Here is a 19,520-nt window from a genome sequence, read left to right on the forward strand (position 1 = left end):
CACTTGACTATTATTGCTTGTGTGTGTTGATAGTGTCTATACAGGGTCACAAAAGTCATTGTTTATTTATATACATATCCATGAATCCATGTTGCTTCATGAGGATAAAAACCAATTATAGAACTCTAGATTGTACTAGAGCGTGGCACACGCATACTCGTAGCAGCTTACTCAATATCGATAGATATTTTGCAACATCGAGTAGCATGGAACCTTATCTGAGTCTATTGGCAACATGTAACTCCTCCTCAGTGAGAACCTTATCAAATAGCGGGTTCTCTTGGTTAGGTTTAGCTAAGTCCGTACCCCGAATGGTAGTCAGCACTCGAAGGGAAGTTGGTGCCACATAGGTTGGGTCTCTTTGAGACTGCCATTTGGCCAATCGCTCCTCTGAGATTGTCATGATCTGGGCTCCTAGTTCGGCCATTGCAACGCGGTTCTCAAATTGACTTCGGCCCTCTGATAGTCGCTTTAATTTCTCTAACTCTAAGAGATTTGGCTAGCAGAGCGCATCATTGAATGTGACAATTAAGCGCAATTCGTCGGCTTCCTCGCCAGAGATGAGTCGCATGTGTTCATACAGGAGCCTGTTATAGTGCTCGTCAAGATGTTATTGCTCTTCCCAAGATAAGGGAAATGGCAAGTATTCTTCGAGCTGCTCTTTAATGAATGCGCGCATGTCTGCCAAGACATAGACACGTGGGAACACTTTGAGCTTAGCATCCAACTCAGCTAAGCATTCGGTGACACTTCTATATTCAACGAGGGCTTGCTCGGTTGCTATCTCATGAAAGGTTCTAGGAGTTTGCCTGGGTTTTAGCGTAGCTGGGGGCTCTGGCCTAGATGCACAAGTTTGGCTAATGCTAGGATTTCTTATGCTCTTGGAGTTTCCATGTGTCTCCTAAGGCTTTGTTATTGCGTCATGGTTCTCCTTGGATGTGACTGGTATAGGCTTGTCACCCTATTGTGACAGCGTTATGTTCACTCTTGATTGGTCAATGCAAGTTCCATTGTTGGTAGATTGAGCATTGCAAGCAGCCATTGATGGTAACGACTGCTTTGATTTTTCAGACCACATGGATGTGTCTAAGGTTTCACCGCTATTAGGAGAGGCATCAATGGGTTCATTGGTGGATGGACTTGATGCTTTATTCATCAGCTCTCCAGCGCTCTTCGTCTCAATGTTCTTGGGGTCCACAACCACCTGCAATTGTTGTTGTTTTCACTGTTTTCTCCTCTTTTTCTTGGTCAATGAAGGTGCATCTCTCAATGACTCAGGACCCTGGACTAGGTCAACCGTTGTTGTGCTTGGTTGGGCCTTAGCATTTCCTTTCTCTAGTGTGTCCTCATGGGACATAGCCATGGCTTGCTGATTAGCCTCGCCAGGTTGTGAGGTACAACTGTCTCCCTTGTGGGAGAGTCTAGCTCTTCAGCCAATTCCCATGTGTTTAACTCCTCCAACCTAGGCTTTAGGCGCTTTGGAAGTGCTGGAGTGGTTAATGAAGTTGGTTGCGACACCTCCTCCACAAGTAAACTACTAAGGACACGTTCAGCAAGGAGCATTGTCACGGCTAAGGGCTGTGACTGTTGTGATTCCTGATTTGAAGTACTAGCAGCTAGTTCAGTGGACTTGCTACTATTGGTGGATTGCGGTGTCAAGTCCTTAGGGCAATTGGAAGTGGTCGAGTCTTTTGTTGCCATTAGAGCATTCACTTGCATGGATCGAGTATCAGTTGAGCTAGCCATGGTGGATTGCACAGGCATATCCTTAGGTTGAGAGCTGAAGGTGGTATTGTGTCATGCCTCTTGGACATCTGGAAGCTTTGATGGAGATAGAGGTTGGGAGTGAAGAGCCGCCATTGACGACCACTGTTGTGCTTCCTATGTCCATTTGGAAAAAGGGGATGTAGGAGATCTAGGACTCTTAGGTGGACTTGGCATTGGATGAATGATTTGCTCGAGGCTATTAGACAATTGTACCATTTGCTTTGTTGAGCGATCAGGCTTGCCATGAGCAATGTTGTGCCTATGATGTCTGTTATCCTCTTGGAAAATCAAAGGCTCTTTGGGCACTAATGGCTTTTGTGCACACTCAATGGCTACATATGACATCTGCTTAGTAAGCATGCTAGGATGAGGCTCTTTCTTTCGAACACTCGTGTCCGGTCTCTCGCCTCGAGTCCTAGAGTTTCTCTTAGATTTCCTCTTGTGCTTCATTGCTTTTGATGCAATCTTGCCTTCAGCTGATAGAGATGATTTAGCAAGGGATTTTGGTACCCACATCCATCAGTTACTTGCGTAATACCCTTGAGCATGTAGCAACGCTTTGGATATACATCGCGGCATTGTGCTGACCTTCCATCAATGCCTTCGTCTAAAAGGCTTGGGCTTCTTTTAGGGTCTTCTATGATATTTGTAAGTCCAAAGCCCTTCCTTGGCATTGTCTCTTGACCTTGTTTCATGCGTGGCCTCCCTCACTAGTTCTCATTGTTCGACCTGTGCTTGCATCAGCTCTTCCAACAAGTTCTTGCTCTCGATAGTAGGCTTGACTATTACATCAACACCTTCCTTGCCTTTCCCTCGAGGTTCGATGAGGTCACCCTTGCTAAAGGTTGTGACTATCCTCACACCTGGTAATGTCAGGTGTATCCTCTGTGCTACATAGTCAGCCTCACATTTGGTTGCCCTTTTGAAGGGTCTTCCCAGGAGGGTTTCCTTACCATATTTAGCACTATTTGGAGAAACATGAAATAGGATAGGCAAGATTTCAGTTTCAATTGTTACAAGGATATTGCACTTTCATATGAGTGCTTGTGGGGGTCCCGCATAAGGGCTAAGAGTTGCATTAGTCGGTGTCAGCTCTGGTTCGCCTAGTAGGGTCCATGCTTCATAGGTCAAGACATTAAAATCTGCTCCTTCATCAATCAGAGCATCGATCGTATGCTCTCTTTTCGCAGTGAGTTTGACCCTAAGATAAGCAGGTGGTACTATGTTTTCATCTTCCAGGTCTTGGCTTGTAAATTGAAGCCTTCTGACAAAGGCCCTTGAGTCCCCAACTGCATGACCATATGTGGATTCTCCACTGATGTCTAGGCTTGTCTGTGCTGGGCTATTCAAGGAGCATCTATTGTCAAGACTGTCATATCTAGTCATTCTCGCTATCGTAGCCTGATGTTGTTGCATTCCGCTTTGACTAGTAGTCCGAATGCAACACGTATGTGCTTTTGCAGTGTGGCCTCCTTGCCCTTGTTGGCTAGATTGGCCCATTCAGGTTCTAGGGTCTTTGTTTCTCTCAATTCGGGTATGGGCTTTTGGTTGCTCTTTTGTCAGTGAGGATCCATGTTCGTGTAGAGCCATTACTACACTAAGGTCTAATTTGGGGGAGCCGTTACGGTAAACACCATGCGCAATTTGGAGGACTGGTTAGCCAAATTTTGAACTAATGTTCTAAGTTTCATCTCGGTGATGGGTCTGTGATGTGCCTTTAGCTCTAGGTAGCCTTTGGGGTCAATCTCGAGGTTCCGGGGTTTTCTAATATGTTGCCTCGTTTGTTTTTTACCAATCATATTTTAGCTGCTCAGCATTTTGCGTCTAGGTCTTTGGGTCTCGTTGTTGCCTACTTCAAGCTGCTAAGCAGTTGCTCCCTATGATTTTGTCTATTCCATGTGCCAGAATCAAGTTATGAGCGTCAGGACTTTCGACAGTTTGCGCTGTTGAGCTCCAGCCGGGTCAAGTCAAATTTCTTAGAAGTTGATAGCAATTTACACTCAGCCCAGCTGGTCCGAATTGCAGGGTCCGAGTGGGTCACTCGGACGGGCCAAGGCGCACGGGCCGAGGGTCGAATTCGTAACTCGGACAGGGTAGACTCGGACGGACCAAGTGGTCGATTCGAACGAGGTCACTCAGACGGGCTGAGGCACTTGGGCCGAGGGCCGAATTTGACACGTGGCAAAGGGCCGAATGGTCGACTCGGACGGGCCGAGTAGGTCTAGGCCGAGGGCCAATTAGGGTTTCGGGCCGAGTGGGCCAAGCAGAAGAGGGCCGAGGGCCGATTCTGGGACTCGACCCAGAAGTGGCTGCTCGGACGGGCCGAACGCGGCGCGACGACGACAGCGAGATGTCGATCTTGCTCGATTCGTGCGTTTTACCCAATCGTAGCAAGCCTAAACCTCCAGATCCTATCTAGGGAAAGAGGAAGGGATTCATATACCTAAATAGAGCAATAGGCTCGTCGATGGCGAGATCGGAGCGAATCGTGCGATGGCCCTCTCTCTCCCTCTCTCTCTCTCTCTCACTGAAATGGTCACAAATGAGCTCTCCCTTAGCCTCTTGGCTCTTATGCCCCCTCTCGGGTATGGTGTTGATGCTCCCAATCACTCACTTGCCGCCCTTAGGTATCACAAGCGAGCTCTTTACCATTTTTTGCACAATTTTTGTCCTGTTTTACCCTGTTTTTCAATAGTAAATCCTAATGCTTATTTTCTTTGTTTTTCTTTATTTTCTCCTACTCTAATGCATCCAATTCACAAAGTAAATACCTACACTACTCCATCTCACAATATAAATCTCAAAAAAGTAAAAAATCTACTTGCCAAGGAGATCGAATACCATCTTCAACCCCCTCACTTCCTACCTATCTCAAGCACCGGTTCAAGGAAAGCCCTTACTTCGATGCTCAATTCGAAGCATGCAAGAACTCCGTAGGTCTTGGCAACAGAACCAAAATGTGGGAGCTTTTGATCAACCACCAAGACCCACGAACCGCTTATTGTTTCAAGCGTTCCAAGCCGAGCACTAATGGCTATCTCTCACATAGCCGATGCGCCATCCATATCTACAGGTGTAGTGAGCTTATCTCCAAGCCGTTCAAGTTCCCTTCTCTCCCACGCACTCCGATAGCTCCACGATCCAAGTGCAAGCTTCAAGCAAGCTCCATCCTCAAGCTCCACGCTCCAAGCCCCATCACCGCGAGCAAGAGAAAAGAAGAGAAGAGAAGAGAAGAGAAGAAGAGAGGAGAAGATGGAGAGCTTCTCCTCCTCGGTCCCTCACCCTCACACACTCACTCCCTCACACTCTCACACTCCCTCTCTCAAGCACAAGCTCAAGCAAGAAAGAATAAGAAGAAGAAAAAGAAGAAGAAGAAGAGAGCCACTTTTTGCCACACACAAGAATGAGCTTCTCATTTATTTTTCAACTTTATATAAAAAACCCTAAATCCCTTTTGGGCGGTCATCCCCTTTTTTCCTTTTTTACATGGCCGGCCGTAGCCTAGGTCCTTTTTCCCATTGTCCTTCTATCTTCCTAGCTTTCTTTCCACCATCCATCTACATTTACAAATTGCATGGGTGAGAGCCCGGCACTCCTTGAATTAAACCATGATGTGCTTGTGCTCTTTTACAAAAGTTTTGACTTGCGCTTTTTCTTGTGCGCCTATGTCTTCCATTTCTCTTTGCCTTGGCCTTTGTCTTTGTCTTCTGTTTTAGCTTTTCAGATTTTCCACCGCCTGGCACTCTTTTACAAGATTTTAGGGTGCGCCTTTGTATTTTAAAATGCACATTTTTCCTTTTGCATTTGCCTTGGACTTTTTAAGGTTGCCCTTGCGTTTTTGGCCTTTTCTCCTCTTCTTTCTTCAGTCGGGCTACCTCTTTTCCGCCTTTGCCTAGCATCTTTTTTATTAACAGCCTCCTAGCATCATACCCCCGGGGTGGGATAGCAATTGTCCTCAATTGCTATTAGCTCAATGTGGAGCCAACAGTGAGGGGTAAGCACTTAGGTCGTGAGCGTGCATCCATTGGACCTCTTCAACAGGATGATTATTAAACTTAACCAAATATCTAGAATATCTACGCCCAGTTCTAGTGGTCATAAAGTCAGTATCTAGAATAGTTTCAGGTTCAAGGATTTCAGTTTCTTCTTTTAACAAAGGTGGGTTTTCATAGATAGGGTGTACAGGTAATTGGCCTCTAAAAGGTCGTAACAAACTGATATGAAAAGCGTTGTGAATTTTCCAATGTTGGGGTAATTCTAATTTAAATGCATTGTTATTGATTTTGTGAATGATCTTGAAAGGTCCATAAAATCTAGGAGCTAACTTTACAACAGGGTGTTTCTCAACACTTTGTAATCTTCTCTTTTCAACGTGTAACCAAACATAATCATCAACTTTGAAACTCATAGCTTTTCTTTTCTTGTTAGCTTGTTTTGTGTATGATTGCTGGTCTTTCGCAATCATATCTTTAACTTCATAAAAAATAGTAGCATGCATGTTATCAATATCATCAACAGCTTGAACTTTGTTTGACAATTATGTAACAGGTGTAGGTAATCTATATCCATAAATGATTTCAAATGGTGCTTTCTATGTAGTTATATATGGTGTGTTATTGTATGAAAATTGAAGTAAATGTAAATGTATATCCCATGTTTGTGGTTTTGAAATTGTATATGCACGCAAAAGATCTAAAATTGTACTCTTAGTAGCTTCTGTTTGCCCATTTGTTTCAAGATTAAATGCAGATGAAAAATCAATATTTGTTCCTAAATTAGCAAACAAAGTAGTCCAAAAATTATTGCAGAATCTAGAATCACGGTCAGAAATAATAACTTTTGGCAAACCATGGTTAGTGAAAAAAGTTTTCAAAAACAATTGAGCAGCTTGAGATGCAGTTAACGTTTTCTTGGATGGAATGAAATATGCTTGTTTGCTAAACCTATCTACAATAGTCCAAATCATATCATGAATTAGCTTGAGTGTTAGGCAAACTAGTAATAAAATCCATTGAAATCTATTCCCACAGTCATTCTGAAATTGATAAAGGCATTAATAAACCATATTGCTTACCATGGTGTCGCTTAACTCTTTGATAAATTAAACATTTAGATACAAAGTTAGAAACATCAGATTCCATCTGTGGCCAATAAAAATCTTCAATCAATGTACGCAAAGTAGAAATAATTCCTATATGGCCTTGATATGGGAGATAATGAATTTCATGTAAGACAAATGATTGAAATGGAATATTTACACTTAATCTTTTTTCATAAAACATAAATCCATCAGTGTAAGATAATGAATGAATTGGAATCCAGTTATTTGCAACTAATTTATTCCAATGAGCTTGAAAACTTGGGTCGTGTTCATAGGTATCTTTCATAGGAATAAGAGAATCAAAAGATATCGTAGAGATATTATGAATAGTTGGTCTTCTACTCAAGGCATCGGCAACAACATTCTCTTTTCCGAGTTGGTATTGGATAAGTGGATGAAAACTTTGAATAAAAGCAGCCCATTTAATGTGTCTGTCATATATTTGTGGCTGGCTAAGGAGATGTTTAATACTTTGTTAGTCAGTTTTGATCATGAATTCAGATCCCATTAAATAGTGTTTCCATTAACATAAAGCTTATACTACAGCTAGTGAGTCCTTATCGTAGGTAGAATACTTAAGTTCAGAGGATTTAAGTTTGTAGCTGGAGTAGGCTATGGGATGGGAATCTTGCATAAGGGCAACTCCTATTCCAGATCCACTAGCGTCACTGACTACTAAGAAAAATTGTCTATTAAAGTCAAGTAATTGCAATATAGGAGCATGAGTTAAAGCATGTTTCAGTAAATCAAAGGACTTTGGCTGATTGTCGGACTAATGATACATAATACCTTTCTTTAATAATTTTGTCAAAGGTAATGCAAGCAATGAAAAATTTCTCACAAATTTTCTGTAAAAGCTAGCAAGACCTAAGAAAGAACGTAATTCATGCACATGTTTAAGTATTAGCCAATTCAAAATTGCTTCTATCTTTTTTGAGTCAACTTTAATACCTTCAGATGAAACAATATATCCTAAGTATTCAATTTGTGCTTGAAAATTTTCACTCTTTTTAGGATTAGCATATAATTGATTCTCTTTCAATAATTTGAAAACCAAGGATAAATGTTCATAATGCTCGTTCTCATTCTTACTGAAAACCAATATGTCATCAAAGAAAACAATGACACAATGTTGATGCTTCAAAAATATGTGATTCATCATACGACTGAATGTGGCCAGTGTATTAGTTAAACCAAAAGGCATAACAAGGAATTTATAGTGTCCAAATTGTGTTCTAAATGCAGTTTTGAAAATATCATATGTGTCCAATTGTATTTGATGGTATCCAGATTTAAGATCTATCTTGCTAAATATTGTAGACCCTTGTAGTTTATCCGTAAAATCGTCTATCCTAGGGATTGGATATTTATTCTTCACAGTGATCTTATTTAGGGCATGATAATCAATGCACATCCTATAGGTATTGTTTTTCTTCTTCACTAATATGACAGGTGCACCAAATGGAGAACTACTAGGCCTAGTGAGTCCTTGGGTTAACAATTCTTCAACTTGGACTTGAATTTCTTTCTGTTCAATTTGGTTATGTCTATAAGGTGCTTTACATGGTGGTTGTGATCCAAGAATTAGGTGTATTTTGTGATCTTCAGGACGTATAGATGGTAAGCCAGGTGGTAAATCAACAACAAAATAATCTTGAAATTGTGAAAGAAATTGTGTATGCCTAGGATGCATCTGATTTTCTTTAACTTCAATTTCATTCACCCATATTAAGTAGGATTTGCTACCTTTTTATAATGCATGTTTAGCCTGTGCATGACTAAGCAATGAAAAATTATCGAAAGTGTGCACACCATGCAATGCGATTTGTTTGCTCTCTACCATGCACAAGATATTTCATCATTAATAAAGAATGGGAATTTGACATACCTGGTAAAGTATCTGAAGTAGTACCGATATCGTCATCGTCTTCTGTGAAATCTGACATTTCTTCATGGTCTTCATCTTCAGTCACTCCCAAGTAGTTGATGTGAACAATTGGCTTTTTGGTTTGACAATTCACTGCTAGATGTCCAGGTTTATGGCACTTGTAGCAGATTATGGATTTAGCTTTAGAAACATTATTGTTAATGGCTGGGAGTTTAGGAATGTTGGGATTTGGCTGGAAAGATGGCTTAGGATTTGGATTTGTGTTTGATGGTAAAGCAGGGGGTCGTGTCCAAGATTTACGGAATGAAGATGGAAGGAAACGGTTTTGATTGAATCGTCGAAAATTAGAATTGAATTGTTTTGAGCCGAACTTACCATTAGTTGGGAATTGTTGTGGTCACTTCTCTCGTCCTCAAATTTTGTCTTCAGCATCATGAGCCAAGGAAATTGCATCTTTGAGAGTCATTAGCTTGAACATGTCCACCTCCGCATAAAAATGACCAAGTAAGCTAGATATAAACTTGTGTTTATGGGTTGCCTCAGGTACATCTTTGAGCATTCGAAGTTGCAATAAAGCATTCCAAAAACACTCCGTATATTATGAAATAGGCTCGCAATCTCTTTGTTGCAGAAGATCCCACTGTTTGATTGCTTTTTCGTGGAATTGGGGTGGAAGAAAATTCTACAAAAATTTCTTTTGAAAATCCTCCCAAGTAGTAGGACTCAATGCTTTTGCGGACAACAGTCCACCATATTGATGCTATGTCCACTAAATGATTAGTGACACACTTGAGTTTGTCTTTTTCAGCATAGTGTTCTTCATGGAAATAATCATCAAATTGACTGATAAAAGCAAGTACAGTCTTTCCATCATGTAACCCATTGAAAGTTCAGAATTTAAAATTTCTTTTACTTATCTTTACTTCTTTTCGGATAGATTGTGCTTCAAGTGTCGCATCGATCGTGCGTCGTATAACATCATCGGGTTGTGGTCCATCTTGATCGGTAGTAGGTCGTTGAAGAGTGGCCAATTGAGCTTCCAAAGTTTGACGTGCTCTTCATTCCTCTTGAAGTTGCATCATAATTAGGTCCAAGTTTTGCTCCATTGTTGGTTCCGGTAAATCACCTTTGGCCATAAAATCTTCCATGGTTTGATCAGACATCCTGCAAAATTACAAACAACCTCACACACTCAAAATCTTATTAGCGGGATGAGCGTAGCTCAAAGTCGGGTTTACAAGACTTATTTCTTTTTTTTTAAATGGATTTTTGTAATATTTCTTCTTTGTGGATGCCAAAGTTGATGTCACGGTCTTCTTTCAAGCGTATACTTTGTTTGTGTAGACTGCTTATAGCAATCTGCTTGCTGGAAATTATCTCTATCATAGCACGAGTGTAAATAAAGGCTTGTACGAACTACGAAACTGGTTCGGAAGTAATGCAGTGTGAACAACCTCTATGGTAAAGATTGAAAATTGAGTTTTTGAGCCTTAGTAAGGGCTAAAAAGCTTTAGGCTTTGGATAAAATAAGCTTACCTTAATCTAGATTCAGCGTGAGGATGTCGGCACCTTTTTAATGGCAACGACAATGATCAGTACCATGCTGAGGGCTTAAGATTTTTAAGCTTTTTTTAAAGCTTATAAACTCAACTTTGATGAAATTTCTTGCCTGTTTTTCTGAGAAGTAGAAGACTTAACAAAGAAACTTGAGAAGTGGTCCTCCGCCATCAAAGACTGGTCCTTTGCGATACAACAGTGTAGCAGGGGATTCTTCATTGCCAGGAATATGCTGGTATTGACGGATTGTCGTGAGGCTGATTGTAGAGCTCGATCATCCCAGGAGCTTTGCCTTCGCGCCAGATGATAAGCTATTAGAAGCCCTCCATCTCAGCTTCGCTCTAATACCACTGTGCACAAATCGGATGATGTATGCGTACGTAGCGAGCGCCGGAATGTCCTCAAGAACAAAAGAACTCTACTTTTGCATAAAAAAACAAGAGAGAAGACTTGCATAACATGAAGCAAAAGACTAATTGGGTACAATCTCCCCCATGCCTTGTGTGAGCGCTCCACAAAACATGTATTTAATATATTATTCATCTCCAAGCTCAAAAATAGGCCAAATTTATAATTAGCATGCTTTAGCTTTTGTGTTTGCTTTTGTCCAAATAAAGAATAAAGCGGTTGGGCGTCCAAAGAGTCGGGCTATGTCCAAATACAATATCCTATAATGAAATAACTAAACTGTGCGCCCATGCGCATACAAAATAATAAATATTTATCGAGCGCTTTAATAAAAAAACATGTCAAAATAAATACTAGTGCCACGTCTTTAATGATAAGTCGCGCGTCCATCAAAAATGATAATTTCTTCTAAGTCATCTGAATACACGCAACCGCCCAGTGCTTCCCAATGCTACTATTGCCTGCTCTACACATTAACTAAAGCATTCACAATTGTTAGAAAATAATAAAACTAAACCAACAAAAGTGAATACCTAGCAGTCTTTAGCTACAAAATAAACCTTTATTTAATACAAGTGTACACTCTAACTCATAAACGTCCATTAATTTAAATATGTATTTTGCAGAATCACCCACGTGCACATTAAATTAACATGACACCCAAAAAGGACAGGCGTCCCCGTCAACTTTTTGCACAAGGAATTAACCTTGTGTACGAACCCAAGCAAATAAATATAGTTTTACAAAATCCACCACAAAAATTCACGGAATCCACTGTGGAATATGCATCCTGGCATCACATAGGCATTTCAAAAATGACAACTCGTTTTTGTGCGAATCTCACCCTCACCTACTTCAAGAAGCTCACTCCTTGTTAGGCCTACTCAATGAAGGTGAGGATCCCCCTCCCCCCGCCCCCCCCCTCCCCCCGCCCCCCCACAATCATAATGAGTGCGAGAGTATGTGGGAGACTTGAAAGATATCCGTGACCCAAAGCCTTAACCATTGGACAACACCAAAGAGAAAGATCCATATATAATGGTCGATAGACCTATGCTTGGTGTGGACAATAGCATGGGGATAAGGTCACGTGAGCAAAGAGGACACACTATATACTATTGATGTAGACTATTGCATAGATAGCATGAGTGAAGTCTTCATCGATGAGACAAATAATTTATGTTTCTCCATGATGTGGAGAATTTTTTTGGAGTGATGGAGGATGAGGTGTTAATATTAGAAATTGCTAATAAAAAATATCCACTCGTGTTTGAGGATCTATCTTTGCATAATACAACAACCCACAAATTAAAGACATACATGGTACACTCATGGTTCTTGGAGATACCATTAGCTTGGTGGAGCATGCTATAGTTGGCACCCCAAGAGTTTGAAATAGTGAAAGCCACGTTGATGGTAGGATAAATACCCTTGAAAGAGTGGCAAGTGCCCCCTAATCGATGAGTCTAAGTCCAATATGGACTTGACCATAGCCTTGGAGATTGTTGTCGATGACAAGTAGGAAGTAAGTTTAACAATCATCTATCTAGACATTTTATTTCACTCTGGATACTATTTTGAGCTAACTTCTTGCCAATGTAGGAGCTTTTGAGTAAGTTCAACATTGATGACTTTGCAAGTCCCCAAAAGAGCTAGGAAGCATTTGGAAAGGATGCTTAGATAAGGCAATACTACATTGGAAAAATCTCAATTCGTGATATTGCCATTCCACATGCCACTTTTACCCCAGATGAGCGAGCTCAACTCTCTAACTTGAGGCCCTATCAAAGATGCTTTGTGGTTCCATAATCACCATGAATATGCATAAAAAAATTCTTGTTAATAAGGAACTACTGAAGCATATATTTGGTGCACGCTTGCATAGGATCTAGCTAGATAGCCATGTAAGAGAGTGTCAAAACTGGTTTGTTGCCAAAGACCATGAAGAGACTCAAGCAGACCTACAAGAAAATCAAGCATCCAAAAATTTTTGAAAAGTTATATTGAGCCCAAAAACTACCAAATCTTGTAAAAAAAAAGAACCCCTTGTAATTTCCTTGATAATACAAATATATATTTTTTACGACCAATCTCTTGGAAATATTTAATATTTATTACATTCTAGTGTTGTGATCTTAAATTCTTTTATGAACTGATGTTATGTGGTAGATGTATTGATATTTTTATACAATGAAAGAAAATAAAATTGTAAAAGATTTTTTATCTTTAACATGCTAGATATGTTAGTTTTCTCTCAAAATGATCAAAATTGATAACAAAAGGCAAGATGAGGTGTCTAGGAGGTCTTGCATGCCATGGTGTATGTATCTCATGCTTTGTCATACACCATAACATCTAGGACCTTTGGACAAGTCATCTAATATTCTTTGTCATTGTGGCCATTTTGGGAGAAAATAGCATATCTAGCTAGTACTCAAACAACAAATTCTTTTCACTTCAAATTTTCAAAAAGTTTGCATGTACTTCATATTATCATTCATCAGAGAAAAGCAAAGTGGCCAGCTGCCTCGATAATGGAATGCTCATTCTACTTAATTGTTGCATTTTCAATTGACATTTTACATTAAAAATTACACCAGCAAATGCAAATATAGTATGAGACATTGGAAGTTGAATCAAAAGCAAAGGTTTTTCAGAACATTGAGAGGAAACCAATGGTGGGATGCAAGGTAGAAGCTATGGAGTGCAAGCAGGTTGAGAAAGAGAAGAACACAAGAAATTTATGTGGGTACAAAATGAATGATACCCTAAATTATGCCAAGTGGGTAACAATCATGTGGAGAGACATGTACTTAGCTAGAAGGATAAGAGGGGAGGGGAATTAGTTTCACAAGTGCTCAAAGTTTTTATCATGGATATTACAATATGATGCACTCTATAAACTTTGATATGTATATTGGGGAAAAGGCCAATGGGGGCGATGGTTAGTTGGGCACCCCTTGTATATTTATACATTATATAGTTATATATAAGTGAAGATAACAAAGAATAAGTACACCATCCATTTTAAACCCACATAACTCCTTTGTGTTCTTCTCTCTCTCAACCCTCTTACACTTCATGGCTTGCACCTTGCATCCCACCATTGCCTCCCTCCCAACTTGTATTAGAGCGGTGTTTGGTGTTTGTGAGAGCTTGGGCTTGGAGTGATGAGTGCGAGGAATCAAGCTTTATCATGAACATCAAGGATTCAAGCTTTTTCTTCGACATTGGTGCGTGTTTCCCACACATTAATAGAGGTACTATTCTCACTGCCACAATCTAGATCTAAGTCAACCCATTGAGGCTTAAATTTGCATTCTAATAGCCTGTTTTGGTGTTGATTTGGGTAGCCATTCATGGCTGGAAAATAGCTTGGCCTTAGATACTTGAAAAGAGATCTTTCATGCTTAAAGAGATTGAGCAACATTGAAGCTCACAAATTCTGACTTATTGCAAAGCACTTGATACCATATAATTCTTCTCCATTATTTTTCCCATCTGAAAGAATAGTGCTACTTAGAAGGAGAGGAATGTAAGTAAAAATACTTCAGAATGGTTGTAGATGTGGAGATGGAAGAGAGAGAGAAGTTTGATGTTGTGTGGCTATGACTAGGAGAAGTTGGAACTGTATGGCTGTGGCTATGTGAGCATAGAAAGATTATAAGATTTGTGGAATGGAGGCAAGATAATGACCAAACTAAAAGCATTTCTTGTAGAAATACACCAAAATTTTCTTCTTTTGGCTATACACGACATAAGAAGATGTTTTCTTGGGGGGGGGGGGGGAGAGGCCTTTTACAAGCGGAGAAATTTTCAAAATTTAGGCCATCTTTTTGGATACCTAGTGGGACCCCAAAATGCATTGCATGGATACACAAAGCATTAAGTGCTTTAACCTCTTGAGTTGATCCTTATTTATCAGTAGCTTTGTACCGAGGATGAATAGCTACCACACATATCCCATGTAATGTCTTCCTAGTCCAAGGTATGCACATGCAATGCCTTTGGAAGAGTTGAAGGCAATATTTCTATTCTTCACATGTTCTCTTAGCACAAGGCATTGTCACATTTTCCCAAAGGTTATGATCACTTGATTTTGTAGAATGTTCCCAAAGGTTATGATCACATGATTTTTAGAATGTTCTCAAGGATTTTGAAAGCATCCAAGCTTCCCAATGCATGAACATTGAACCAATGTACGATCATGAGGAACAAGCTGTAGCAACTCACGGTATCCATTGGGTTTGAAAGCGTTAAGCTTCCCAATGTGAATGCATGACCACACATTGAGTGCACACCGGAGAATGTTGAGATATCTAAGCTCTTTTAGCACTTTGCCCCTATGTGAAGCCCTTCTTAAGCTCTCCAAGGTGCAGTTACATATTCAGCACTTGGGAAGGAAAATGGCTATTGTTGAAGAGTCCAAGCTGTTTTAGCCAACTTGAGAGCGAGCTATTGATGATGGTGTCTCCTGCTGGGTCGAGAGTTTTGGCTACACTCGAAACTTTGGAAGGCGAAAGCCACATTGGCACAGGAAGCTGACCTTTCAGTGCATTTCTTCTTCTTCTTCCTCGAAACCTTTAGATACTCCAGCAGCTTATCTTCATCTCCATCTCGTACGAACCCATCGTATCATTCGAGGATTCTCCACTTGGTCATCATAAGAGACTGATGCGAAGAGACGAAAGAGAGAGCTACCAGCCGCTCTCACTGATGGTCTCCAGCTTGGGCACCCACGACCTCGATCGCACTATATTCATGCTGTTTCTGACCCCGCGAGACCGAGATGGCGCAGCAACTGTAACCGTGGCATCCCGCAGCTCCTGAGATGTCAGAGGATAGGAGTAACTCTTCTGAATGTTCACAAAGCTGGTCTCCGATCCCTCACTGTGATGTGATCCATGGTCATGACCATCAGCATCCTCATCGTGATCATCTGTCAGTGGAGTTACCTTCCTCTGCCCATACAATATGGAAGACTTGGGGCGTCTGCTCTTGGAGACAGCAGCTGGAGAATCAGCATTATGATGATGATGGGACAGGGCAGAGGTGTAGCAGGCCATCTCCTCCTGTGATATCCGTGCGCTTATCCTGTGCATGGGCAGGAGAAGGTAAGCATGGCAGGGCTTCAAGTCTGTGTCTGCCGAGAGCGGTGAAGGTCGATGGTTTCCCTTCTGGAGCTCCACCAAGAATTGGTTGGGGAATTCCAGCATCAGCTCGGCTGCCTTGAGTGACTGCTGGCAGAATTCGGAGATCCGCCCATCCGATGGGTGCAGCACCTTGATAGAAGAATATTGAGGAGAGGCTGTACAAGAAGAGATGTTCTTGTTGTTGTGATGATGAGGTGGGCAGGCATGGCCAATGTGCATGCAGTTGCCCATAGCTTACAATACGATGTATAGCGCCAGCTATGGTATATATATATATATATATATATATATATAGAGAGAGAGAGAGAGAGAGAGTGTGTGTGTGTGTGTGTGTGTGTATGTCAAGATGAGCAAGAATCCGAAAGGCAGACAGGCTTTGAAGCCATAAAGAAAGGAGCACTGAGACCCACAGAGGGAAAGTTGTGGGGTTTTGTTGAATGCGAAAGCATGTCGTGTTGGCTGTTGGACAAGCCAACGTAGTGATCAACTGCCTCGATACAGCTGGACTCCAGAAGCCAGAAGCCAGAAGTCAGGACCCTTCTGTTGGCCTACAGATGATACTATCGTCTTTCACTGATCTCGCAAATCTGAAAGATAGATGATTCTTGAGACCTTTCACTCATGGAACTTCTTCATTCAGGCTTCATCAACACCTTCCCAAATTGAGCCACTTCTTGCTCCACAAAGTTAAAGACACAACTTTGACGGATGTTTTCTACCCTTAATTTTTGAAGTTAATGTGACTTGATTTTAAATTCTGCAGGTGAAAATCCCTGTGAAAACCCCACATAGAGTTGGCAATGGGCAATGCTATTATAAACTCCATCCATGCATGGGTCCACTTGATACTCTAAGAATAAAGACACTTCTCCAAAGTCTTATTTCTTACTTTGGGTATTGCCATGCCTAGAGTCTCAACTCTCACTAGACGTTCAAACAAACTATAGGCTGCCATATTTTTTTACTAAGGCTGGTTACACACCAAGTAATGGACGGCCAACCCTCGCCCAGAGTGTGGGCATACACTTTTTGAAATTGGGCACGAACATGGGCGTCATACCTTTACACACCAAAGGGACACAGTTTGTAAAATAATAAAAAAAGAATAAACTTATAAATATTTTGATTGGTTGCAAATGCAAAAAGTACACCCTTGTCCGCCACTTTACAAAGTGGGTAGGGAGTTCACCTGTTTAGCAGGTAAACAACAGGTCATGTCCTCTCCAGTGTGTAATAAAGGACTGCGGACGCCAACCTTTAAATAAGTGTTTTGATTGGTCAAATCTTACAAAGCGGGCGTCCCTTTTTTGGTGTGTAACCGGCCTAAGGAAGGAGGGGGAAAGACATAGTACCATATCATGCTAGCTTTACTTGCAAGGGTCCCATAAATAGTGTGAGCTAGGTGTAGCGCCACCCTTTATGAAGCCCACCCAATATACTACACAATGATATTGGAAGGGTGGATCCAGCAATTATTTGCTATGTCATGTAATGTAATTACACAACGGGGTTGTGGCATAGTGGTTTGAGTGTGGGTTGAGTTATTGAGGTATGTGAGATTCTCAACCCTCCACTCTACTCTGCATCCCCCAAGGCATAATGAAATAGCTCTCCACATTCAATTATATGTATGCAATCACTATATCAACTTAGCTGCTACTTTTAGAGGGCAAACTCCAACTTTCACCATGGAGGATACAACTCATTACATGTCTCCCAAGGCATTCCAATTACCAAAACAACAAAAGCTAAACTTGTAAATATAGAAGAGGATGTGAGCAATGACATTTTGTTACATGTCTTATCAAACATGTTTAAAAATAGAGTGGAGGATAGTGCAATATGTAGAGTAGGGAGAGTAGCAATACGATAAGGGGGCCAACTACACAACGAATGCCAAAAGGCAAATACTTTGGGGCCAGTGATGCGACAAAAAAGGAGGAATATGTTGAGAATCTTGCTAAGGTATCATTCGTTAATTTACCAAAAATTGTTACATTATTGGATCTCAAGTGTACCCTTATCTCTGAAATTTTTTTAAAAGTTATATAAAATATATTTAAAATAAAGGATTGAATATTACACTCATTTGATTCGTCTTGACATCCCCTACATGCTCATATATTCAAATTTCAAAAGCACTTCAAAATGTGACATCCCCCTCGAAAAAATACATTTTTTTCCTTAGGTGTTCTATACTTGGCCCCCTTATCCTACACTAAAGGAAAACCTTCATACTACCTTGGTGAAAAACTAGAGGGGTTACAATTTGTTGAAGGACAACCATCGTGATAGCTTGATAGAAAGTAGTCCAGAGGTGAGTACAATCATACTGATATCAAACTAAAGGCAACCACCTTTTTACCAAGTATGGAGGCAAAACAACATGCCACACGTCCACCTTACTTGTAAGACTTTCACAAAGCGTAGTCTAAGCTAAGCAAAGCACCACCCTTTGTCAAGTCCCCTACTATATTGTTATGGTGGATTGAGCAATTGCTATACAATTAGACATCGTGACTATATTGACTTATGTTGTTAATTTCAAAGAAGTTTTTTAAGGACTAATTCCAAATTTCGCCATGGAAGATGCAACACTTTGCATGTCTCTCAAGACATTTGAGGTGTTGAGATGACATATGTTGACATGTCTAATCAAGGCATGTTAAAAAGTAGAGTGGAGGGGAGTACAACAATCACTAGTGGCCAGAGTAGAGAGAGTACAATATGCTAAAGGACAACCATCCTATTACCCTCATAAAAAATATAGAGTGAAGGGGAGTACAATGTGCCTTGTCCTATTACCCCTTATCAAGCCACACTTCCCTTTATCAAGCCCACCTAATATACTCAACAAAAGTATTGTTAGAATGGATCCAGCAATTATTTGCTATTACACTAACAGTAGATCTAGCAATTATTGCCACAGTGAATCTAGCAATTATTTGTTATCTCAGTAATAATATGTAATGTAATTACACCAATAGGGTTGTTGCATATAGTGGTTTGAGTGTGGGTTAAGTTATTCATGCGCATGAGTTCAAACCCTGTACCCACACCGCATGAGACATAGTAAAATATCCTTTCCCATAAAATATGTCATGCGATCACCATATCAACTTACTTGGTAGTTTTAGAGAACAACTCCAACTTTGACACATGGATGATGAAACACCTCACGTGTCTCCCAAGGCATTGCAATTACTAAAATAGCAAAAGCTAAACTTGTAAACATGGAGAATGAGGTGAACAATGGCATTGTTTACATGTCTCATCAAGGCATGTTTAAAAGTTGAGTGGAGGGGAGTACAATAAGTTGAGTAGGGTAGAGTATAGTACACTAAAGGACGAACTTCTTATTAACTTTGCAAAAAAGTAGAGTAAAGGGGGGTACAACATGCTAAAGGACAACCATCCTAATACCCCACTAAAAGTAGAGTGGAGGAGAGTACAACCGTATCTATATCAAACTAGAGATAGCCATATTTTTAGCAAGTAAGGAGGCAAAAGAGCATGCCACATGATGTCCACCTGACATCCAAGACTCCCACAAAGCCTAGTTTAAGAAGTGATAGCACCATTTGTCAAGTTCCCTTGATAGGGTAGAAAATAACTATATTGATATAGTGGATCTAGCAATTGTTTC

At 40.6% G+C, this 19,520-nt stretch overlaps 1 protein-coding gene across 1 annotated transcript; it reads right to left on the bottom strand.

Annotated features, from left to right (window-relative positions):
• Positions 1-14,498: 14,498 nt before the first annotated feature.
• Positions 14,499-18,738, bottom strand: LOC148027725 (uncharacterized). Its single transcript, XM_087689422.1, has one exon. It carries the CDS (start codon positions 16,103-16,105, stop codon positions 15,419-15,421), a length of 687 nt encoding a protein of 228 aa, XP_087545548.1. The 5' UTR covers positions 16,106-18,738; the 3' UTR covers positions 14,499-15,418.
• Positions 18,739-19,520: the final 782 nt, after the last annotated feature.

Source organism: Lygodium microphyllum, chromosome 12, assembly GCF_053477565.2.
Source record: "Lygodium microphyllum isolate KBCC chromosome 12, Lygodium_microphyllum_v1.1.10, whole genome shotgun sequence".
Lineage (NCBI taxonomy): Eukaryota > Viridiplantae > Streptophyta > Polypodiopsida > Schizaeales > Lygodiaceae > Lygodium > Lygodium microphyllum.